This window comes from Rhinolophus sinicus, linkage group LG07 (assembly GCF_036562045.2).
Source record: "Rhinolophus sinicus isolate RSC01 linkage group LG07, ASM3656204v1, whole genome shotgun sequence".
In the NCBI taxonomy this organism is placed as follows: Eukaryota; Metazoa; Chordata; class Mammalia; order Chiroptera; family Rhinolophidae; genus Rhinolophus; species Rhinolophus sinicus.
In genome coordinates this window covers 12,156,452-12,183,047 of record NC_133757.1, presented here as the reverse complement: position 1 = coordinate 12,183,047, position 26,596 = coordinate 12,156,452, and the positions used below count along the sequence as shown (strand labels likewise).

The 26,596-nt window shown below is 44.4% G+C and overlaps 1 protein-coding gene across 2 annotated transcripts in view; it reads right to left on the bottom strand.

The window, feature by feature from the left end:
• Positions 1-26,596, bottom strand: part of GFRA1 (GDNF family receptor alpha 1) — a 194,473-nt gene that overhangs the window by 41,600 nt on the left and 126,277 nt on the right. For both annotated transcript variants that reach the window (XM_019725238.2, XM_074338994.1), the window contains one exon: positions 17,216-17,552. In XM_019725238.2, the coding sequence (XP_019580797.2) occupies positions 17,216-17,552 (337 nt within the window). The remainder of the gene's footprint in view (positions 1-17,215; positions 17,553-26,596) is intronic.

Here is a 26,596-nt window from a genome sequence, read left to right as displayed (position 1 = left end):
TGAGATGCATTCCAATGTAGCTTCAGTACAACAGAATAAGACTAAAAATTACTGAGGGAATCGAGGGCCTCAGAAAGAGAAGACAGAGATGCAGCTGGTAGAAAATGTACATCTACCCCTGGCTTCATAAAGGCTAAGTATTTGGCTCTATGCTTCCTGGCAGTCACTGGGAAGAGAGGGGAATAACTAGTTCCACAATTCATGATATACCAAAATTAAAATGAAGGAGATGTCCAGAAGAAACGCTACTGTGGTAGGCAGAATAATGAAGATGTCTACACTTTGATCCCGGGAACCTGAGAATATGTTCCTTGACATGGCAAAAGGGCCTCTGCAGATAGGATTAAGGCTGTGGACCTTGAGATAGAGAGATTCTCCTGGTGGGCCCAGTGTAAGCAGAAGCATCCTTAACAGTGAAAGAGGAAGGCAGATGATGAAGTCAGAGTGATGCGATGTGAGAAAGGCTGGACCGACCTTGCTGATTTTGAAGATGGAGGGAGAGGCCACAAGCCAAGAAATGAGGGAGGGGAAAAGCAAGAAAATGGATCACTCTTAGAGCCTCCAGAAAGAATTTAGCCCAGTGAACACCTTGATTTCAGCCCCGTGAGATCTGTGTAGGCCTTCTGACCTCCAAAATTGGAAGAACATAAATTCATGTTGTTTAAAGCCACTACGTTTGTGGTAATTTGTTACATCAACAACAGAAGACTAAATCACTATTAAAAAACAGTACAGTAGAGGTTTTGAATACAGAATCTGAAAATGGAACAGGACTTCAATTTCAATTCAACTACTTACTAACCATGACGTTTTGGGCAAGCACCTTGATTTCTCTGGAGCTTAATTTACTCTGGTTGAATGACCCAAAGTCCTTCAAAGAGTTACTGAAGGGTTAAGTATAGCTGGCACCTAGCACCACTTATAACTGTTCTAAATTCCTAGATAAGGAGAAGACTCATCAATGCTGGTGTCTTCTGTCGTGCACTGGACCAGCCCAGGAGGTCCACTCTGACCTTGAGACCTCCATGAAGCCCTAAGGTAGAGACGACCTCACTGATCTTTCCCTTAGAATCCATCTGCTAATAGCTCAGCATATGAAATGCTTTGTCCTGAGGTCACTAACCCACCCGTTCAAGGTCTGCATATGCTTGATGAACTCACGGTTAACATTAGGCTTATTCCTGCCTTTAAGACCAAGGAGCGATTTCTTACGTGAGTTCTCCATATCTTCAAGAGAAATGTGTTTTATATGAGTCAATGGAATCATACCCATGGAAATAGACCAAGGCAATTCAGCAGGTCCCTACATGTGGTCCCCATACGATACCCACTGTGGTGTGGCTGGCATCAGGAAATGCTGTCCACATCCTAACAACGGAGTTTCACATCATGATGTTTATAGCCAGTGAAAGTGAAGTCTAATTACTGTAGGGAAGCACAGGCAAATTCTAGAAATTATCCCAAACACTGCCTTGCCTCCTTCAGTCAAACCTTGCTTCTCTGGAGGTTCTCAGAAGATGAAAAAATAAAATTACATTGGCTCTCTTGACTTCAATGATTTGTAAAACTCCTCCCCTTGCCCCCACTCCCAAAGGATAAGCGGTAAAATCTCTGTGGTACCTGCACCCCAAACTCCAAGCTCTGCTCAGCAGAATGTTCATTTATCTTCCACACATTAAAGGAGCCCAGTTTCTGCTGCCCTGGGAGGGCACGGAGGTGGGGGGGAAGGGAAACGTAAATGGATGTCTGAATGGCTAACAGCCTACATTTGCACAAACAGACTTTAAGCAAAAACATATGAAAATTAGATCCCCTATTAATCTTTAATAGGGTTGCCGACTTCCTAAGGAAAATTATGCTCAATAGGAAATATACACTAGGTCACTTTTCTTGCAGGCAAGTTGTTTTAAGGTCAACAGAGACTCTGAGCTCAACAAACACCTAGTCTCTAATATCTTCCTTCCTACATGGGACATTGCTCAGGAGACACAGAATTGTAGTGTTATATGTCAAACGGATAAATCCCTTATTCCACTGCCATCAGACGATAATTTCCCCCTTTTCAGAAAATCCTTAACCCTTCTTTGTACTGCACTCTCATGGTTAATGTCCCCTTGTCAATAGCCCCCCCCATCCATCCCTTTACCCCCTACCTAGCCCCATTTTCTACACTTCACCTAAAGCTCTCAGCTAAATTTAAAACTGCGTTTCTCCCTTTTTGCTTCAGGGCAGGGGAGCTCATTTACATTGTCCACAAAAGCCATCTTAATAATAAACTGTCCCACTCAACCAGGTGATCTTAAGGCTTATTTTGACCCATTCACAGTGATTTCAAGGGTCCGCTCTGAGACCTCTCACCAACTCCCCTCACTGGCTCTGAGCCCCAAGGAAGGTGCCAGCTTCAGCCGTCCTGCCCACACCTCCTCTCCATCACTTTCTGCTTTATGTTTTCCCTTTGTTAAGAGTCTTGTCTTCATCATGAGAAGGTGAGCACTTAGGATTATGCCGGCATAAAGCAGATATTCAGTAAATATTTGATGAATAAATGAATGAATGAATGAATGAACGAACAAATGAATGAATCTGAGTGCCACGTACTATGGCTCCACTCACCTACAAATCAATACTCATCACAAACATCTTGGTGTTATAGGTTTGGCACAGACAAGGAGAAGCAGCAGCCGTGTCCAATTGTTCCAGACCCTGCACTAACAGCTACATTTACTTAGAGACAGTCACTGTGCCCGATGTGTCACGGGCCTGTGTCATTTCACAGCCAATAACCTGACCAGCCAGATAAGCCTTGTTTACAGGGGAGGATACTTGGATTGGTCAGAGTTAGAATCTGATTTTTAAAAGAGGACCACAGAGTCTCAAGCTTATATTTACCCCCCAATAACACTACAAGAAAAATTCATGTTTGATTTTTAAATTTTAGTTCCTGGATTTTTGCGGCCATGTTGATGGGAATTGTGTGCTCGAGAAGCCAAAGTCTGATTTAAGTGGATATAAGTAATATTTACTAGGCCCAATAAAGTGTAATGATAGAAGTAGCAGCCATGCTTTTTGTTTAATAGTCCCTGCTGTTTAAAAATACAAAAATATAACCTTTGTTGTTACCCCAGGACGATCGCGCTGCCTGTCCTGCGTCCCCCCCCTCAGTCTCAGTGTCCTGCAGGGCCCCTCTGCCTGCCACTCCTTCCTCACCTGGGCTCTGCTGATCCCTTTCAGAGCTGGGTGAGGCCCATCAGCTTCTAAGTCATCGGGTCAACATTCCCTCAGACACGTGACTGTCCAGGTGTGGAACTCAGAGCAGTCGCAGCACCACTGGCAGTTCTACAGATGCAAATTAGGAGGCCCCACCCCAGACAGACCTCAGGCATCTGGGGCCACGCAGGCTGGCGTTGGAGCACCACTGCCCTACAGCGATGGCATCTGGAGAAGTCCCTGAGCCACCCCTCCTGCCTGTGCATGAACATTCTACATTACAGCACACTCATGTCTGCCCTCAGAACCCTGCAAAGCACCTGGTGTTCCAGTCCTGCTGACCCAGTGAAGGAACCAACCACCAGCCAGTACACTAAGCCAAAAGCAAACGTTCTAAACCATAAACCTGATGTGACGCTGAAGTTTCCACCTGAATTTTGGAACCTGGAACATGAAAGAGGTGTTTCCCATTGGCTGTTGTCTTTTTCCACAGTAAGGTTTTCTAGCAGGACAGGGTCAAGGTCCTTTGCGAGAGGGAACGTTCCTGGAGAGGTGGCATTCCGTCTCCCCTGACCCTCAGCCTAAGAAGTTCAAAGTTGTTAGATGGAGGCAGCTAATTCTCCAACAGGAATTCCAACTGCTGGGTTTTCACAGGAATCTCGAACTTCCAGATTCCTGGCATTTTCAATTCTAAGGGTTGTCCCTGGCACGGTGTCATTATGATCCTTTAGCTCTTGTGTGGTAAATGGCCACAGAGTGGGAGCAGCAGAGCGGGGCTGCACCTGAGACGGCTCACATCAAGGTGTGCTACCTCATCCCATTCCAAGGAGGAGACGTTTACCTGGGACACACTCCCCAAGGTCCTACTTAAGAGAAAAGCACCAAGTCCTTTTGGACACAAAGGGTTTTCACACATCAGCCCAGAGTTCTGCCTGACTGAGCTGAATACGATGCTGAAATCATTTGTTGTGCCAAGAAAAAGAAGGAAGGGCTGTCTGCCCGAAAGGCATGTCTCAGAGCCGGAAACCAAGCTGGGCCAGGCACACCAGCGGCCACGTGGCCCCCCGGTGACAAATGGCGGGAAGCTCAGCAGTTCTGGAATTCCCAGTACCCATTTCCACCTGGCAGGGCTCTGGCATCGGGCTCCCACTGACATCCCACAGCGTTGCCACCCTGACCCTCTGGCATTGTACAGCCTGGTCATCCTGATTTGCTGGAATGGGACAGAATGAGTGCAAGGCAGCCACACACACCCAGACAGTCTTATTAGTTCAGGGGCACTGTGGGAACATTTGTGCGCACACATCTTCTAGCCAGAGATTATTCTCATCCTTCTAGTGCAGCCGTTCTCAGAGCCATGTCCCGGGACCCTGGCAATCTCAAAGAGCCTTTTAGGGTCCGTGACGTCCAAACTATTTTCCTAGCCATACTGTTATTTACCTTCTCACTTTCATGCTGTCACGAGAGTGCCATGGGGTTCTTCCAAAGGCCAAAAGACATGGGCTACTGCAACAGACCGAATGCCGAAGCAGATATAAGAAGCCAGGCATCTTCTGTTCAGACACCAGATTTGTAAAAATGTAAAGCAATGCCACACTTCTCCCCAAGATTTTTTTGTTTTGGAAGATATAGTGGTTTTTAATAAAAATACATTCTGTCATTTATAGAAACATGTAATGAACTTCTGGTATTATTTTTACATGAAGTAATAAATATGTAAATATTTCTTCCTCTTTGATTCCCAATATGATTCGTATCGACAGCTTTATCCCACATAAACGAAACCCCTTTGGGGATCCTGAGTAATTTTTAAGGGTGAGAAGGCGTCCTGGAACCACAGAGTTTGAAAACGACTGTTTTAATGAGAAATGAAATATGTTTGGGGAGGGGCACTTAAGCCCTATCTTGTCAAAATCCAAACGTCTCTTACTTAAAAATTTTGCTTTTAAATGAATAAATAAAATGTGAAAACAAAGTCACGTAACAAACTGGTCTAGTATCCAATTCCACACACCCAGAGTGTCTTTGGAAAATCACGCAGGCGGTCAGCAAGCCACACACACTTCGTACCCGACAGACCCTCTGGGTTTCTGTCCCACTGGCACCACCTGAGCGACTGCAGAAGCTGCTCAAGCTCACACTTTGTCATCGGGGAAATAGGGAGGACACGGCAGCCCCCACTCCTGGGGTTGCTGTGAAGTTCTCAGCACAGTGCCTGGCACACAGTAAATGTCAAGTAAATGTCACTCTCCCGTCATCCTCCGCACCACCATCACCGTCATGCACATATTCCTGCCACCACATCCCTGGCTCTGCAGATTTGGGGCTCCTGGGTCCTGTACGACAAGCCACTCTGCCTCCGGTTATGGCTGGCTTCCTAACGGGGTGACCAGATGACTCACAGAACCCCCCAGAAGGGAGGAAGGTGCAGATTCGGTGGCAGTGACTCAGTGACTGCCCTTTTGGGTGGCACAGACCACTGACTCAGCCACAAGCACCTCTAAGAACCCTTTATTCACGGTTACTCCAGGTCACTGAGGCAGCACGTGCTCCAAGAGGCTGCCAGGGGTCCCCCCACTGCCTATTCAGTTTAAACAATAGTGAATCTATGACTCCAGGCCCACAATCTCGTGGCCAGCTCCATTCACATCCTCCTGTGTGTATCTTTGTGTGTCAATAATTGTCTATTTTGGACAAGAATATTCTTGAGATGACACATGCTCCAAACACCTCTGGACTTCGTCTGCCCCCGCCTCCATCCCCCAGTTTTCCCTAATGGTACAAAACTGAAAAGCCAGTGATGTGTAAAGCTTAGCAACACGGCCTCACATAACGGGTTGACATTTCCACATGCTGTGGGTGCGTCCAAGTGCAAAGCAGTAAGAATCTACCCCCGCCACCCACAAATCCTACTTTTAAGGTCTCTGTCTGCTATTGGGGAGAAATGTTACATTTGGAATCTTACGCTTTCTTTGTCCTCTGTGATAAAACCTTATGGAAAGAGTGAGGGAGAAAAAGGGACAGACAGTTTTCTGTGTTTGGTGGCAGGCACTGAGCTCATGCATTTGCAGATACCTCAATTAATCGTCACAGCTGCCCTGTGAAGATGGAGTCGTAACCTCCATTTATAGATGCGCAACTGAGGCCTCGAGCTGCCCACGTTCTAGAACCAGGATGCGAGTCCAGGTCCATCTCACTGGCAAACACACTGACAGCAACTAGGGAAGGAAAAAAAGTGTCCCAACTCCAGCTTGGTGCAGTACGTTTCATAATAATTGTCCTTTGAAACTTGTTTTTCTTGGATACAACATTTTCTGCACAATTAATTGCTTTTGGAAATTACAGAGCAATTTCCCACTCACTGAGTTGGAAATGCCCACGGAACTGGAAATGCCAACGTGACTGCAGGCTACGTAACTTGTGGTAATGCCTGGGTGGGGGTCTGGAGTGTTCTGGGTAGAACAGAACGCCAAGCTTGGCGGTGAGACCTGAGCACTAATTATACGTGACAGCCATCCAGCAACTGATGGGGCAGATTTCCCCGCACAAAACTGAGACTACTCTGGGTCACAGGCTATGGGGGCTGGCCAGCAAGGAGGAGCGGGCAGCCCCAGAGGAATACTGGGGTCTCCCTTTTCCCCATTCTTTTGACCCCATTCCTTGCTCAGTGGATAAAACACATTTCAGCTGTATGAAATGGAAGCATCTCCTTCCCTTGAAATTTAAAAAAAAAAAGACAGAGAGACTGTAAAATCTATGTTTACGTCTAGGCTTGAATGGGAAGCTGATTTCCCCTGCCTATGAACTCCGTGGGTCCTAGTACAGTGTTTCCCCAAAAATAAGACCTACCCAGACAATCAGCTTTAATGCGGCTTTTGGAGCAAAAATTAATAATAAGACCCAGTCTTATTTTACTATAAGACCAGGTATAACATTATATAATATAATACAATATAATACTGGTTCTTATATTAATCTTTGTGCCAAAAGACGCATTAGAGCTGACTGTCCAGCTAGGTCTTATTTTTGGGGAAACACGGTACATGGAATCGCCGCTGGGCAGAGCAGAAGGGGCCCCTTTGAAGAGGAACCAGCTTAACTGAGCAGCAAGGGGAATCAATTGAGGTCTCTCTCAGCTGTCCTCAGTCTTAGACAAGGTGGTGTGAAGTCTAGGAACCCAGACACTCCCCTTTAAGTCCTCACCCACCACCCACCCCCACTTCAGCACTTCTGGGAATGACGCCGGGTCTCTCACCCACTGCACTTTTTACCAGCGCAGCACTCAAGATGCAATCCACAAAACAGAGGCTTTCCTATGATTAATGAAATGGCCACAGGGCAAGGAGAAGGTAGGTAGGCAAACACCTGGATGACCCCAACCTCATGACATAACCATGGATTATTTAAGGCTGGTTGTCACTTTGTGACAGCAAGGAATTCATCTCCCATGAGATACACAGCCAGGTCCCTGATACTTGCCGCTTCAGGGTAGGTGAGGGTTGAGGACATTGAACTCCAGTGATGGTTCAGCAGGGAGTTACAGAGTCCAACCAGGCGAGTGGGGGCTCCTGGAAACGGGAGCACGACTTACACATCTAGGACCCCCGGGGTCAAACAGACTACACTCAATAAATGTGATTGAGTTCATCATAATAATAAAAACTCAGTGTGGTCTGGGAGGATTTTTTTCCTATTTGAAGAAACGACTTGTGAAATCACTAAGCTGTCACAGAGAAACCCCTCTAGAATAAGCAATGAGTGCTCAAAGGGAAATTAGATAAAGTGAGAGCTTAATGAGCATGTATTACCTGAGTAGTTTTTTCTTTTTAAATGACGCTGAGAGGCTCTGATGGACATTATGTCCTAACTCTCTGTGAAAACTGTCTTTAAAGCTGATGCTGTCTTAGCTACTGAGCCATAAAGAGCGTCTGGATTCGGAGGCTGGCCGGGATAATCATTCTGCCTGTCTGGAACTAAAGGCAGTAAGGCTGAACAGTGTAAGAACATTGTATGCTTGTCATGAAAGACAATCATTTGGAAGAAGTGACAGAAACCAGGTTTCGGACTCAGCAAGACCAGGTTCATTCCCAAATCCTCCACGTGGGAGTTGGGCACTGCTGGGCTCAGCACTCCAACTGGTCGACCCTGTCCAGGGCGGCTGGGCTGATTGCAGATCACATCTGTGGGCTGTGGAGCCCAGTGCTGCTCATAGTCCAAAGCCAGCCCATGGGTTGTGGTTTGCCTCCCATCCCTTCCTCAAGCCCACAGCCCACGCCTCTGTCCCATGACAGCCACACCTGCTCTCTGCCACACTGCTCATCCTTCCAGCCCAGCTCAGATGTCAGCTTCTCTAGGGCACCTCGTTGACATGCCAGGTGGAGTTGGCTATTCTCCTGAAGGACTTCGTACATTCCTGACAATGGACTGTCATACCACACTGGCATGATTGTGTGTGTGGCTGCCTTCCTTTCTGCACTGTAGGTGAGAAGCCAGGTCTTCATTCCTGGCACAATAACTGCAGGCCAGCTAGATGGATGGATGGTTGGATGATGGAAGGATGATGGATGGATGGATGGTGGATGGATGGATGGATGGAAGAATGATGGATGGATGATGGATGGAAGGATGATGGATGGATATACAAGCAGATGGGTGAATACATTGGTGAAAGGACCTATTGATGGATGAATAGAGGGATGGATGGATAGAGTTCCTATATACTAAAGCCAGTGTCACTGTGAGTTCTCCTCCACCCTCTGAGTAACTGACTCTGAGGTCCACCATCCTTTAATCCTAAGATTCTGATCCCCATCGCTTTGTTGAGGTCTTTGCTTGGTTCTGTAAACTCTCCAACTTCCTACCTCTCTCAGGCCTCTTCACATACTTTCACCATAAACCTGGTGTTCCGAAGGGTTCAGTCTTTGGCTTATTTCTTTTCTCACCCACTTTCCCTATAAATCCTACCATTCATTTTCTATGTTGAAGATTCTAAAATCTACCCCTATGTCCCAGCCCCTTCTCTGAGATCCATTCATGTTTTAAATGTATTCATTCATTTACTCGTTCATCAAATATTTAGCAAGTAAAGAACATTGTCTTTGCACAGTTTTAGGCACTTGGCATTATCACAGATAGAAAACGCTGACTGTGGAACTTACATTCCAGTGAAGAAAAGAAGCAAATAATCATCAAAACAAATGAGTACATTTTATAGTGTGTTAGAAGGTTATATATGCTTTTAAAAAGGAAAGAGAGAGAGAGAGCTGAATGTGGGGACCAGGAGTGTGTAGGGGTTTATAGTATTAAATAGGGTGGCCAGTGTAAGCCTCAGTAAGATGAGATTTAAGGAGATGTGGAGGTGAGGGAGTTTGCCTAGGGGCATCTGGGAAAGAGTGGTCCTGGCAGAGGGAACAACTAGAGCAAAGACTTAGTAGCAGGACATGTCTGGTACACCAGAGGACCAGCAAGGGAACCAGTGTGGCTGGAGCAGAAGGAGCAGAAGCAGGATGGCTGGAGAAGAGGCCAGACAGTTAAGGGCAGGGGGGCAGTTTAGGTTGGGCTGTGGGGCCATTGAAAGGACTGTGCCTTCGCCTCCTATTGCCTGAGCCTTCTATCTCTATGTGGACAACCTTGTGCATCGCACATCCGCTATGTTTTTCTGAGCCCTGTTCTCCCTCCTTGCTTCTGCTGACGCTGGCTTCTACTGTGCCATGGCTGACACTTCGTCTTTGTCCTCATTGGCAGTCCAGGAATGGGTCCATGATCCAAGCAAGGCTAATCAAAGTCTTTAACTGGGATTTTTCTAATGGGTTTCATTGGGGGGAAGAGTCTCTATCTCCTTGATCATGAGGTGACAGGATCATGAGGTGCACAGAGCTGCTGGTGGCAGCACTCACCAAGAAATAGTACAAGAGAAGGAAACAGACAAGCAGAGGGGAGCAGAGGTAAGCGTGCAGTTACAGTGACACTGAGCCCTCCGTCCTGGCCATGTCTGACTACCTTCCCTCCCGAGTCCCATGCATTAATGCAACCTCCCTCTTTAGCCCTGGCAAGCTTAAGCTAGGTTTCCATCATGGATCAAAAGAGTCCAGATGAAAACATCCTTCACACGTAGCATGGCCAAAACAATTCATGATCTTCTTCCCCTGCTTCCAACCCAAGAGACAAGTCTGTCCCTCTTTCCTCTGTTCCCCATCCTGGCTACTAACGCCATCATCTGCAGGGTTTCCAGGCTGTAGCGGCCCACGTTATCCTCTGTCTATGCTCAATAAACCATCAAGTTCTCCCCTCAATGGTGTCTGTCAAGCTTCCCAACTTGCACCCTGTTCCCCTGGTCACCTTTCATCTAGCCCACTGCAAGAACCTCCTACCTGGCCACCTGGCCTTGCCCCACTCCAGTCCTCCCTCCAAACTGCCACCTGTGAGCTCTCTGAGGCCCAGCTGATCCTGTCTCTCTTCTCTTATAAACCTCTGATGGATAAAATATAACACTTCAACATGACACTGGAGGCCCCCAACATCTTGCCTTTGTATCACACCGATTTTTCTCCCTCTGCCCCCAGGACAGTCTCTGGCCCCACCTCCTATCTCCGCCACTGCATCTCCCTAACACTGGGCACCTTCATTTTACTTGACTCTCCCTGCTTCTCAGCCACCAAGGCTGGGTCTGAATCTGACTCCTGAGACCCTCCATTAGGACACCTCTTCCCCCAAAGAAACATGGGGCTCTGCTTGGGCTTCCTGGGTAGGTTCAATCCCATTCCTTTTCCATCCACTTTCATACTGAAAGACAGTAAGACAGTTCTGGTGCCAACACTCCATCTGTCCACATGGATCTAACAATCAACAGAATGTTCCAATGTAAAGAAAAGCAGTCTGATTCTGTCTCGGGGCCAAGAGTGGCAAAAGTGACTTTGGTGAGGACGTGGGCAGGTGACGGACAGGGTGAGGAAAATGAGGCAAGGACTCTGCACTTGGGCAGGCGTAGGGAATGGGCTGGAGAGAGGAGAACTGAGTCAAGCTAGGCAAGTGTGTTTTAGTGACAGGCTCCAGCAACGAACAAATGTCTTCTCACAGCCGCCTCTGCCAAAGAAGAGATAAGGAAAGAGATACGGGGCCAGAAGACAGAGCAAGTTGTAGCAGGTTCCTGCCTGATTCCCAGCTCGGGTTACCCCTGCGAGCCAGGGAGACGGCGAGCTCAGTCCCACACTGCTTAGCAGGTGCTACAGGGCTGCACATCTCATCTCAGGGCACAGGCTGGGGTTGGCGACCTGGAAGAGCCAACAGGAAGTATGCTCCTCCCCACCTGCAGGAGTCAAAGGAGAAGAGGCAGCAGCAGAGGTGAGAGGACATCCTTGCTCTTCTCTCCGGATCTTGATTAAACCCTCTGCTCGCACCGAGGCATCCTCTGCAGGAGTCCATGGCGCCTCCAGCTCCGAGATGGGGTGGCAGGCAGCTCGCACAGGTGGAGCGCATTAAGAACAAAAAAAACGAGCCATTCGGCACTCTGAATGCACTGCTAAAGACACCCGTGTAATCATTCGAAATGAAAACTGCTCAAATGAACTGGAAAATGTTTTACTTGTATTTTTCTCATAGTCCCGAACCTCTCTTTCCATGGTTCAAAAGTTTGCATTGTCTAATTGCTGATTTCCACTTGTGAATGAATCAGTATAAAATAAAATTAACTGCCAAATTAATCTACCCATCTAGTTTTAGGCATGAATTATCCTCTGAGACATTTTCTCCCGTGCTTGCCGCATGTCAAGACAAGCCCAGATACAGTGATATAGACCCCAGTTTTCAGCTCAGGAATTCAGCCCAAGCAGTGGAGAATATCCTTGATCTCTAAGACCCACAGTTCACTCTCTGAAAGGGATCTGATTCCAGGCAAATAAAACAATATTCCTCACCTTTTAAAGGTAAACTAACACTGTCATACCGAGTATGTTACTGGAGCGGAAACGTGCTGCGTGGTTTTGTGAGCTGTTTCCCCAATTGTTCCAGTTAACAAATTAACAACAAATTTCTTCTACTAAGTATAACAGGGTCAGCCCCAGTGGAAAATGTGGTGCTGGCGAGGGCAGAACTTTAAAAATTACATATGCTGTTTTTCTGGAGCTGCACCAATGGAGACCTGCTTGGTTCTGCTAAAAACGACAACAAAAAAACCAAAACCGAAAAACCCACAGATGTCTAGGATAAAATGATAGGATCCTCCGTCCCTGGGGAAAGGGAGAACCATGTACTTGGTGACTTGACCGAAGCCACCATTCCTGGAAACTATAGGGACACAGAGGATGGGTACCAAGATGAGTGACTTTAATCTCCAGTGGGGTCAAGTAAGCCTTGGGGACAAAGGGCACAGAGGCCCTGATCTCTTCCCTATTGAGGTTCAGCATTGTCAGAATCTTTCTTGAAGGACTGAGATATCTGTGACCAAGTACTATTTCAGTGCTATATTAAACAGGAAGGAAATCCTGCCAGATGCAACAACATGGATGAACCTGGAGACTTTATGCTAAGTGAAATAAGCCAGTCACACAAGGACTAACCCTGTATGATTCCACTCACATGAGGTATCTAAATCATCCAGCTCATGGATGCAAAGAATAGAATTGTGGTCGCCAGGGGCTGGGGGTGGGGCAGGAGCAGGGAGTTGCTGATCAGTGGGTATGAAATTGCAGTTATGCAAGATAGTGAGTTCTAGAAATCTACAGTACAACATTGTGCTTACAGATAACAATCCTATATTGCATACTTAAAAGAGGGTAGATCTCATATTAAACGTTCTTACCACAATAAAATTTTAAAAAGGAAGGAAGGAAGGAAGGAAGGAAGGAAGGAAGGAAGGAAGGAAGGAAGGAAGGAAGGAAGGAAAAAAGCGAACAAATGGACTACTCAATTCCATCTAGGGATGCATCGCCAGGAAAGTGAGCGTCTGGGATACTATGTGCTCAGTTGGAGGACTGTCTCTGGCTGGAACCCCTTAGCACCCAGCCCCTAGAGCAAAATGTCATACTTTGGGAAATGGTGGCTACATACTGAGTATGAACTAAGAGTTGTTACCCTGCTAACCAAGGATGCAGGAAGGGCACAGACACTAAACCACGGAGCATCCCTCTGGCTGTTCTCAACAGCGACACCGTCTGGCAGCAGGTAAAGTCACAGGCAGATGGGCTGCTCAGGAGCCTCAGGCTCCCTCTTTGCTTGGCATTGGAGGCACAACGGGTTTTGGAATATAGCTCTGTAATACTTAGATGAAAACAGGAAAGGGCATGTTCAAGAGGAAGATGCTGGAACTCTTGGTAATAAAAAATAGTGGAGGCACCTGAGTGATCACTTAAAAAAAAAAAAGATATATGAACATATTTGCAGCACCCATTGCCACAGCTCAAAGGCTGACCTTATTTTGGATATCAGAGCTTGGGGGAAAGGAGGTAAGGCATAAGTTTAAAGTATATATATATATATAACAACATGCATCAAATTTATGCTTCCTTTACGGCCAAACCCTGACATCTTTCCAGGCACTAAGGAAAGCAACCAGAAGGAAACTGGCAAGGGAGACACTGTGCTTCTGGGGAAGAAAGGGAGGCTTTTACATTTCATCACACCCTTTTAATAATACCTCCACATTTGCTTTTCTGTAGACAAGCTTGGAGGCCCAAACCGACAAGCTCTCACCTGTCCCCAACCACCCCGAGAGGAACGGAATCTGTCAGTTTCCCTAAAAGGGAAGGGAAAAAAGAAAAACAAAGTCAAAAGGAAAAGCTAAAGTTGCAGCTCCTCTGTTTGAAGACACCAGGCAGGAAAGAGACAGGGTTGACGCAGAGGCACGGCAGCGCCCCGGGGGCAGGAAACCTGTGTGCTGAGACTTGGAAAACATTAAGTGCAGGGAAGTTGTAATGAGCCTGAGCAGCAACTCAGTAGTGATGTTGAGATGGAAATGGAGCATTTGAAAGTGTGAGCTTTCGAAGAACATGGTTTTTAGGAAGCGATTTTCCTTCTTGCCACTCCTTCGCTTTGGGGATATTCAAATTAGGCTTGAAATCACCCATCAGCCGCACTCCATCCCTCTGGTTGGGTATGGGTCAGAGCAAGTGCAAGGTAAAAGCGCACACAAGTCCTGGCTCCAGCTCATACCAGCTGCTGCTCTGGGTAGTAGCAACTACCAGGGCCTCGCTGAGATAGATTGAGGAGGGATGGAATAAAAGGCATAAAGTTAAAGACAAGATTAATAAAATCTGATTAAAACAAACACCAAACACTGCTGGCTAGCCTATCTAGCAGCTTAAATTACATTCACCACAACCGACAGGGAGGGGGTAATCATGAGTAATAAGTCCGGGCTCTGGAAAGAAATTATGGGCTAAATAATGACAGCTAACACCAGGGGAAGTCACTGATTCACCTTTCCAGGGAAGACTCAAGACAGGGTATAAAACCCATCAATCACATTGAGGCAAATTTCACTTGGTAGGAACCCTGGATAGTCTAGGATCTGGATTCCCAAATAGCTTCCGAGTTGTACCCAGAGCCAGAAATGAGGCAGGAGCATAAAGGCTCCCTCCAGTCGCACCGTGCAGCCCAGCTCACCGTCACCGCTCTCCATGTGGCTGTTGGCACATCCCAACCTTGGTGTGACCAGGCACAGTCAGTTATTAGGCGAAGGCTGTCCTGTTGGCCCCTGTTCATTTCTGCCCCGTCAGCTGAGGCCACTCTATGCTACTGGGGCTGCCTGAACACAAACAGTTCCTGGAACCTTCTTACCAGGTCAGTCTGAGCCCCCAAGCGGCACCCAAACCATCCCGTGACTGCAGGTTCCTCCTGCTACCTCGCCCAGAACACCCTGAGTTCCCAATCTCCCAGCTATTTCTCACTGCAGCTTAGCACAAAAACAATCTAATTTGACTAATTCACACTAACCGGCTAAGGATTGTCTCTTTTTAAAAGAGCCAGCCAGGTAATTCAAATGAGCTGCTTAGGATGGGCTTTCAGCCTATGTAGGAGACATCAGGGGCCTCCTCTGGACCTCACGCGCAAGAAGTCTTCTCTTGTGAGAAGAGAAGGAAAAGGCTGCACCCCATGCCCTGCCCCATCTCCCAGCCACTGACTAGTGGACAGAGAGCTCCATTCCTCCCCTGTGCAGCTACCTCCTGGCTTGGACCCATCAGTGAACAGGATAACATCTTACTGTAGAGACAGAGAGGAGCTGTACCTGTCTGGCTTCAAACCAAGGAAGACCCTGGAAACCCAATCCTGCTCCTAGAAGAGGGAGCCCTTCTGCTCAAAGACAAAGGGGTCCCAGGAACTTGGGTTTCAGCTCCAGGGGACTTCAGAAGAGCGGTCAGGACCTCTGTTTCCTCCCGTCGTACGCCCCACAGCTTCTCCCTTTTGTCCTGCTCTTCACTGCTTCCATCTGCAGCAGGGGGTCCTGGTGGACTGGCTTCCCCAGGTGTGCTTGCCTGGAGGCCCTGCCTGTTCCTTAGGACCCTTTCGCACACCCATCCCTGATCCTAGCCCACAGCTAAGAGGGTCCCGATGGAAAAAGGGCGTGGGAGTAAGAGTCCTTGCAGAAGTTGCACTGCAGGAACGCTTGACTCCTCCCAAGTCCCCCTTGGTCACCTGAGCTCTTCCTCATATACCAGGTCACCTCCTTCCAACTTAGAAAAAAAGGTGTAGGGACATTACTCTCAGAAAACTTTCAGCAGAAAACCTTCCACAAATAATGAGGACTTTTATTTTTCTTTGGTCACTATTAGAGCTAGTTTAAGGACGGAATGGGATCCAATTCTACCAGAATAAAACTTAGATTGACCAGAACCTCAGCACACCAGAATCCTCAGAATATCAGACATTTTTTCCCTGCTCTTTAGACATGGAATATCTATAAGAAAAAGGGCACGTAAGCATGCCCTCATCTGCTGGGCCACTGTGAATATTTACGGGGTGCATAGGATGTTGTCAGAGGCAGTGTTTGAAGGTTCCTGGCTCTACCCTGGGGACAAAGTACAGGTGTCAGTGCAATGCAGCCTCTGAAACTCCAACCCTGGATCCAGCCTTGCATCTGTATGTGGCACCAGCATTGCCTTAGGCTGCAAAGACTCAAGTCTGCTTATCAACATACTTGCTTCGATCAGCAACTGAACCCAATCCTAAATTCAGTTGGAAGGACACACATCAAATTGCTGACAGTGACAGTTGGGGGCAAGTGAGAGCAGCATGAAGAGGGACCTTCTCTTTCCCTCTATCTAATTCTATATTTCTTTAAAAAACAAACAAACAAACAAACAAAAAACAGAGAGACTGTGTTTGTGGACTCCTTCAAACATTAAAATAAATTAATAAATGGCCAAAAAGGACAAGGAAGCGACTGTTTTCAACAACACGGCCCAGCTGAGCAGAGTTTCTGAGGGAGGCTGGGATCGGAAGCATGGCTGAGCGGGAAGGTGCCCACTTTTCTCAGTAGTGTCCATGACTGAATGGCCTAGAACAGACCCAGGCGTTCTGGAAGGCCTCCTTTTCAGGGCTCGAAACAGCTCAATCTCTTTCTGGTCTCTTCGTTCTGACATTGATGGTCAAGAACCTCTGTATTTCCAGCCCAGCCCCTCCCTTAACTCCTTGTGACACCTGGCAGCATGTCAGGGCTTGCAGAGTGGGCATGTGCCTTCAAGCTCACCTGGCCTCAGGGGACCCTCCCCGCACAGTGGCATTTCCCTCATTCCAGCACCTCTCAAAGCTTCCCGAGTTAAAAGCTGGGAACCTTCCCCAGCATGAGCGCCTGACCAGCTTCTGAAGAATCGCGAGTCAGATGCAGAGGTCAGTTTCTGGCCAATCCCTTCCAATGACTGTCCTTCCCTCCCACCTCTTCCCCTGGTAGAAATAAAACAACAATAACAACAACAATAGCAACAACAACAAAAAAGAGTGGAATCTTGGCCATGGAAGCAGCCGCGAAGGTTCTCCCTGCCACCTCATTAATCACCCGGCTGCCGGGAGCGCTTACCTGCAGATGTAATTTGTCTTGCAGGAGTCCTGCAGATTCAAACAGTTGGGCTTCTCCCTCTCCTCATAGGAGCACACAGGCACGATGGTCTGCCGTCGCCGCTCGGTGCAGGCGATGTCCCGGCAGGAGCAGAACAGCATGCCGTAGCTGTGTTTGGCCGGGACCTTGTCGAAGAACTGCCGCAGGGCCTTGTGGCACTTGCGTCGGTTGCAGACTTCGTTGGACATGCTGGTGGTACACGGGGTGATATACGCCGACCTGTACTTCTTGCAGGTGTCGTCAAGGTTGCAGGCCTTGGCGGCATCCAGGCAGTTGTTCCCTTTGGGAATGTGCTCAACTATAAAAGGACAGAAAGCCAGGCGTGAGCACGGTGCTAGGCGCCTGGGCTGCCCACCCCTCCCCTGTCTTGATTGAGACCTTCCCTTCTACGTGGCAACACTGGGAGCCCTGATCCACTCTGTGTTTCGAAGAGAATCACTTAATGAGTTTGGGACAAGGAGGAAGTATGAGGAGGACAAATGCTGGGAGCCCACAGCAGAACACGAGCTCCCAGCTCTCTCTTAAATGTATAATTAGGAAGTATTGAGAGAGGCCAAAGGAGCTCAGGCACCTGCCCGATTACATATAAATAAGGCAACAGGAGAAGAAGTTTCCAGCTCCTGGTTGGTAAACTGAAATTAGGATAAAAAAAAAGCAACAAATTATATACCTGTTCATTATACAGTATATGAAATGATATGCTGAATGTAAGTATAATTGCCATGCAATCCTCCAGGAATATAATTATGTAATAAATGCATATAGTACATGCTAATTACTATATGATTACAGAGTAATTACATGGTTATTTGAGCCCAGAAGACAAAATATTATGCCAGGCTCTCTAAACAGGAAGAAGCAACTACAGCAAAGCTGTATTTAAGTTCTAGCTCCCAGGCCATTGGAAAAAAAAACCAGAATAAATTACATAAAAATTTACAAGCCTCAATTTCCACTTAACTTACCACCTACAAAATGTGGGATCCATGAGTACTGAGGTTGCAGATTAGAAAAATTCTGATAAGTATTTTAGACAGCATTTCAGTGGGCTTACCAACCTCAGGCCTTTGGAATCTCACAAAACACACGCAGCCCTCTGCCCAAGCCCTCGGTGCTCATGCTGTCAGAGACACTGGGGCTGTGCTCTGCTGGGCTGCCCACCATGTGACCTGGAGAGAGAGTCTGGTGGGGGCAGGGCCCACTGGGGTAGCTGGGTGGGCTGGCAGGGCCAAGCCCAGTGGGCAAAGTTAAAAGATGAGTGGACAAGGGAAATTAAGCTCAGCCCTAGGATATAGGTATTTGCACAGGGAGAAGTGATGGAAAACCTTCCAGAGCCAAGTTATAAGATGGTCCACGGAAAATCAATAATTAGGTGTGGTAGTGACCCTCTGGAAATAGCAGGGAAGCAGCAAAGCATGATACACTTGTGGGAAGTCCCTCCTCAGGCCCTAGCAAGTCCCTACTCAGGCCTCAACTCTCCCTTGGATTCTGGGACCTCCTTTCACTCTCTTTATGCTCCCAGTGAACAGGGACCGTGAAGGCATTTGGGAAATTACGAGACTAGAGAATTGACAACAGAGAAGAAACAGTCCAGATGGGTTAGGTGGGACTGAAAGAGCACTGCATTGAGTGTATGTCTAGAGGGCACATGGGATATTATTCAACCTTAAGAAAAAGAAGGAAATCCTGCCATCTGCGACATGCATGAGGATGTTATGCTAAGTGAAATAAGCCAGTCACAGAAGGACAAACACAGCATGACCCTATTTATATGAGGTACATAAAACACTCAAGCTCATAGAAGCAGCGAGCAGAATGGTAGTTGCCAGAGGCCGGCGGGGAGGGAGAAATGGGAAGTTGCTATTCAAGGGGTATAAAGTTTCGGTTATGCTGCTATACAACATTACACCTAGAGCTAATAATACTCTTTCGCTCACTTAAAAATCTGTCAGGAGGGTGTATCTCATGTTAAATATTCTTACTAGAATGAAAAAAGAAACGTTTAAGTAAGTAAATAAGTAAAGGACACACACAGCAAATCCAACATCTCAGGGACAGAAACACTCTCCCTGTTCTGATGATGTGCCTTGCTTTAACAAAACCCAATATGCAGAAGTCTGAAAACACAAAATGATACCCTGGCACGACGAGCAGTATTTCACTATGCCCTAAGTTCGTGTTTCTGCCGATGACATCTGAATCCAACAATTCAGTGTGGAAGGAAATAAACAAGACACTCAGCCCTGCATAGGTGAGCAGTGTAGGAAGCCAGCAGCTGCGTGTACACTGCTGCTGGTTTAACAAACACACCTGGTACATTTTCTACATCATGACCTTCCCACATCGGCTTCTCTCTGGCTCCTCTGTTTTCACACCCAGGCTCCTTAAGACTCAGGGAGTGAAATATTCACCACGTGCCCTGATAAGACCACTCGGGCCTCCAGGCCTTAGTGACACTTCTAGACTTTTCTTCTTTTGAGAACTTCTAATCCCACGCTGATAGACCCATGGGCAACAGTGATTTATATTCTTGAAGATCTATAGTTCACTAGGAGATTTCTAAATTGTGCATTTTTTATGATAATCTAAAATAAATTAATACGACCAAATTCTAAATCACCTGGATTAGGCCCTTAAGGCTAGATATTGGCACAGAGACACAGACGTAGATGTAACACTTAAATGATGTAATCAGTGATATATGAACAGTTCGTGTAAGTTCAAATGGTGAAAAATGGCAGAAGAATTAAGTCATCACATGGCACCCAGTAATATAGGCCTGCCAAACTCAGAAGAACTCATGCCGAAACAGAGCACTGCATTCGACTGTAAGTATCAATTTAGCTTCAGCAAAACAATACCATTCCTTATATTAAATAAATATTAACGTGCATTATTTCATTGTTTTTAAAGTTTTGTTCATACTTAATTTGTGTGCATTGCTTTTATAATAGTGTAAAAGCAAAGAATAAGAGCTGTAGTTTTATGTTTATAAATTTCAAATAAAATTATAATAGGTCCGGAAAACTTATTTCCCTCTGAAAGTAGTCCACATAATGTACGAGTTTTGAAAAATTGGCCTGGAAAACAGCTCCTTGATATGGGTCTGGGCAATCATTTTTTTGGATACAATGCAAGAAATAAAATAAAAGTTAAACAAGATTATATTAAACTAAAAAGCTTCTGCACAGAAAAGGAAACCATCACAAAATGAAAAGGCAACCTTTGAGATGGGAGAAAATATTTGCAAATCACATATCTGATAAGGGGTTAATATCCAAAATATATTAAAAAATTCATACAACTCAATAGCAAAAAAAACCAAAACAAATAATCCCATAAAACAATGGGCAAAAGACCTGAATAGACTCCTTTTCCAAAGAGGATATTCACATGGCCAACAGATACATGAAAAGGTGCTCAACATCACTAATAATTAGGGAAATACAAATCAAAATCATAATGAGGTATCACCTGATGCCCGTTAGAATGGCCATCATCAAAAGGACAAGAGAGAATAAGTGTTGGCGAGGATGCAGAGCAAAGAGAACCCTTGTGCACTGTTGGTGGGAATGTAAATTGGTGCAGCCACTGTGAAAAGCAGTATGGAGGTTCCTCAAAAAATTACCAGTAGAATTATCATATGATCCAGCAATTCCATTTCTGAGTATCTACTCGAAGGAAACAAAATCACTATGGCAAAAAGACATGTGCACCCATGTTGACTGCAGCATTATTTACAATAGCCAAGACATGGAAACAACCTAAGAGTCTATCAGCAAATGAATGGATAAAGAAACACACAGACACACACACACACACACACACACACACACACACACACACACTCTCATACTATGATGGAATACTATTCAGCCATAAAAAGAAGGAAATCCTGCCATTTGTGACAACATGGGTGGACCTTGAAGGCATTATGCTGTGTGAAATATGTCAGACAGAGAAAAACAAACACTGTATTATCTTGCTTACATGTGGAATCAAATAAATAAATAATAAATAAATAAATAAATACAATAAATCTCAAAACAAAAAAGATCAGATTTGTGGTTACAAAAGGCAGGGAGAGGGGGTGGGGGAATTGGATGAAGGTGGTCAAAAGGTGCAAACTTCCAGTGATAAGGTGAACAAGATATGGGGGTGTAATCTACACCGTGATGACTATAATGAACATTTCTCTACGGCATATTTGTATTTGAAAGTTGCTAAGAGTAAATCCTAAAAGTTATCATCACAAGGAAGAAACTATTTTCCTTTTCTCTTTCTCCTTCTGCTCCTCCTCCCTTCCCTTTCCTTCTTCTCCTTTTTTTGTATCTATCTGAAGTAATGGATGTTAACTAAACTTGTGGTAAATAATTTCATAATACATGTAAGTCAAGTCTTTATGCTTTACCCCTTAAACGTATGCAGTCCTGTATGTCAGTTATATCTCAAGAAAACTAAAACCAGCCTAGTGTAAACCTGCTCAGTTATAATAACAGTTCCTTTTTTAAAGTTGTTAAACATACAGAAACTACTAATTAAATATTTTCATCTTAATGGTATCAAAAAGAAAGTCAGTTTTTTGAAGGAAAAGCTCTGTATAAAGTGGGAATAGGGTGAACCATTTTATGGCCAAAGCAATTGCTCAAAGTTGATCCCATTTAGCAATTGATGTGACTCAGCCTCACTTTCAGCTGATTCTGTTCTCACTGATAAATAACATTGCCAAAGCATTATCTTCTTATCTTTATTTCAGAGCCTGTGACAAATTCCAGAATGCACAACCTGGCACATTTAGAGAGGCAAAAAACTATTAATTGATTTCCAGCTCACAGGTCAATGTGTGATTTCCTTTTTGTTTCTGATTCTCATACACACAAAGCATTCACATGACCCTTCCCAGCTTGATATATGAGGCAAGTATTACCCAAAGAGCAGAACCTGACAAAGACAAAAGAATAAAGTCACAGACTAATACTTCTAACAAATATACGTCCAAAAAGTTTAGTACATAGTATTTAGCAACAAGTTAAAAGGATAATGCGTCATGACCAACTAGGGTTTATCCCAAAATGCAAAGTTGGTTTAATATTTAAAAATCAATGTAACTCACCATATTAACAGACAGGAAGAGAACAATATAATTGTCACAATCGGCAAAGAAAAATCATTCTACAAATTTCAACTTTCATTCCATAATAAAAAGTGTTCATCAAACTAAGAATAGAAGGGAACCTTCTCAATCTATGAAATCTATGAAGGGCATCTATGAAAAACCTAAATCTAATACCATATTTAATAGTGAAATGTTGACTGTTTACCCCCTAAAATCAGGAGAAAGGAAGGATGCCCATTCTTACCATTCTTACCATTTATAGTCAACATTGCACTGGAGGTCCTAGCCATTGTAATAAAGCAATGGAAAGAAATAAAAGGTATGTAGATTGGAAAGGAAGACATCTCTATTTGCAGATGACTTGAAAAATTCTAAAGAATATACAAAACAACTACTAGAACTAATAAGTGAATTTCTCATAGTGAAGGGATATAAAGTTAATACGCAAAAATCAATTATAGTTTTATATGCTATCTGCAAAAATTATAGGAAACAAAATTTTAAAATGGAATTCCATATACAATAGCACCAAAAACAAATCTCCCCCCCCCAAAAAAAAAATAAACGGCACTTAGGAATGATTTTTAACATAATGCATACAAAACTCTACACCGAAAACTAATAATGCAGAGATAATTAAAGAAGACTTAATAAATGGAAATATATATACCATGTCCATAGATCAGAGGACTCAATATTGTTAAGATGTCAATAATCCCCAAATCATCGTGTTTTGGAATGGCAAGCAGATTCTAAAATTTATCTGGAAATGCAAAGGATATAATAAAGCCAAGGCAATTTGAAAAAGAACAACAAAGCTGAAGGACTTTACACTTACATCAAGATTTACCTTAAAGCTATAGTTAGTTATCAAGGCAGTGTGGTACAGCATAGGCACAGACAAATTAAACAGTGGAACAGAAAACAGAACTCAGATTAAAAATATCCACACATCTACAGTCATTTCATTTTTGACCAAGTCACAAAACAAATCCAGTGGAGAAAGAAAGCCTTTTCAACAAACTGTATTAGAATAATTAAAAATCAATGTAATAAAAACAACAACTGATAACCCCTCAACCCCTACTTCACACCATACATAAAAATTAATAAAAAATGGATCACGGACAAACATAAAATCTAAAATCATAAAGCTTTCAGAAGAAAACAAGATAATCTTGGAAGTAGACAAAGAAAAAATTCATTCTTCCAGAGGACCGCAGAAAGCAATAAACTTAAAAGAAAAAAATTGATAAGTTAGATTTCATCTAACTTAAAATTTCTCATCAAAAGACATTGAAAAAATTAAGAAAATGAACAGACAAATCAGACTAGAAAGAAATATTTGCAAAACAATATATCTGACAAAGGACCAGTATCTAAAATATATTAGGAATGCCTAAAACTCAATAATAAAAAAGAAAACAACCCAATTGAAAAATGGACCAAATATTTGAATGGACACTTCACAAAAGAAGACATATGAACAGACAATAAGCACATGCAAAATGTTCAACATCATTAGTTATCAAGAAAATGAAAACTACAAGGAGATACAGCGTAACACCCACCACAGCAGTGATATAAAATTAAAGTCTAACGAGCCCAAATGTTGTCAAAGATGTGGAGTTCCTGGAATCTCACACATTGTTGATAGGAACGTATCTCACACAAGCTGATAGCAACCACTTTGGGAAAATGTTGGGCAGCTTTTTTATACAACTAAACATACACTTACCCTATCACCCAGCATTTCCATTTCTAGGTATTTATTCCAAAGAAGGGAGAACATATGATTTCTCCCTTCAAAACAAAAAGATTTGCACAAGAATATGATAACACTATATTGAAAATAACCCCAGACTGGAAACAGCACATGTGTTCATCAATAAGTAAATGGGTAAACAAACTGTGATCTATCGATGAAATGAAACACTACTCAGAAACAAGAACAAATGAAATAATGATACATACAATAACATGAATGAATCTCAAAATTACTATGCTGAGTGAGAAAAAAAAAAAGCTTTACACAAAAAAGTACACACTGTATAATTCCATATATGTGATGTTCTAGAATACGCAAAACTACTTTATTATGAAAAAAATCAGAAGAGTGATTGCTTGTAGGGGATGGAGGTGAGGATTGGCTGGGAAGGGGCAAGAGAGAACTTTCTGGAGTGATAGTAATGTTCTCTATCTTGATAGAAGTTTGGGTCAAAACTCAGAGAATGGTGTACTTAGGTTTGAACATATATAAATTTTACCTGAAAAGGAAAAAAGAAAACCTAAACAAATAATGAAAACTTGTTAATGATATGTAAGCTGAAGCATTTAGGGGAAGTATATTGATATCTGCATTTTAAAAACTTGGATGGATTGATAGATGGACACAAGAATGGATAGATGGATACTTGGAAAGCAATCCCACTCGAGTTTAATGGTAGAATCCAGGTGGTGGTTTGACTAAAATTTTTTCCCCTTTTCTATATGTTTGAAAATGTTCAAACGAAATATTGGTAAAAATAGATTTATGTCTATCCTATTCTTTTTTAAAAAGTTTCAAAGGCACAGAATATGGAAAACAACTCAGCCCCTCCCCCTTTTCCCTTCCCTTCTTAATCTCACAAATTCACCTCCAACTCTCAGGTATTGCTACACTTCCTGTTACAATGGAGTTCAAAATCAACACTCCTGAAACCACAGAACATAGATACTAGAGGTGAGTTTGCACTTGGTAAGAAGACGGATCCCCTGTATCTATTAAATCGATCTTGCAGTGCACAAAAATGCTACCTCAATGATTTGAGGCGAGAGAGGAATGAACAGATGATTCAACAGAGGCCACTTGAGTCGCACCCAATTTTCCATCAACTCACACCGGGCAGGAGAAGCAGGGGCACGGCTCCTGTTTTACAGCCTCGGCACAGGCACCTTGTCGCTTGCGTGGGGAGGCTTCGGAACAGCTTTACAATAACTCTGAGTGCCGTCCTCTCCACAGCTCATTTTAGAGCTCGGCATTAAAATGTTGCTTTTCCCCCCTCCCCGCCACCTCTAATCTCTTCCTCCATCTGCTGTTATTCATTCTTTAACTCAGTAGAATGTCTGGGATGCTGTCTGAATGGGAAGTATTCTCAGAAAGAAGGGCGTTTACTAGAAATCCTTTTTTCTTGGGGGAGGGTGTGTGCCTGTGGGTTGTGCAGGCTAATGAACTTCTCCCCAGCATCAGCCCAGCTCTGCATTATGGAGAATGCATTTAACGAGTTTTTCCTTTCAAAGTTAGACAACCATGTTGTTACTTTGCAGGTTATGTATCGCTTTCTCTATCATCCTTCTCAGCCTCTCTGGCTGTAATCACAGACTTGTTTTCTGTTTTCTTAGGCATGAGAGGGATAACCTTCATAGCCAACCGGACGGCCAGCTCCCAGAACAGGGAATAAAAAGGGGCAGGTGCTGCTGAAGAAGCAATGAATTAGGAGCCAGGGTCGGGGTGGGGGTGGGGAAATGTGGTCCAATCACCTGAGCGTCTTTGTACAAATCAGTTTTCCCCAGATAAGTGTCAGTTTCCCTATTTGTGAGATGCTATATCGCAAGTCCCTTCAAGCCTCAACGTTCTTTCATTTAATGGTTATAATCAGAATATGAATTGCATTTTCTGATTATAGTGTTTAGGATAAAACTTGGTGATCAGGGCCAGAATGTAAAACCCCAACACTCAAAGGCCAGGGCTCGCCTCTCAGCTGTTTGCTGCTGCCAAGAGTACATGGCACCAACAGTGATTTCAACCCTGACCTACAGGCAAAGCAAATGTAAAAGGTCCCTCCAACACAGGGACATGTGGAGGTGTCACAGATGAAATATGTACCGGGAGAAACTTTCACATTCTAAATTCCTCCAGAGCGAGGAACCGTCTTTATCCCAAGTACAATCCTTACACTGTCCCAAATAAAGGAGCTGTCACTGTGGCCGCCAGCCCCTCATTAGCTACACTTAGAAAATGCCACTGTTATTGGCAATTGCTGGGGCCAACTAACCAGTCCAAATGATTCAGGATGAAACACAGATGCAAGAAACTAGAAATCCCTTTCTATAGATGACGAGGGAGAATACAACAATAAATACATTAAAATCTGCATGGCCTGAATGAAGATGGGATTTATTAAGCAGAAAGGTCACAAGACACAGTGAGAGAACGCTGTTTACAAATGCTTGCCAATTTCCGGGTA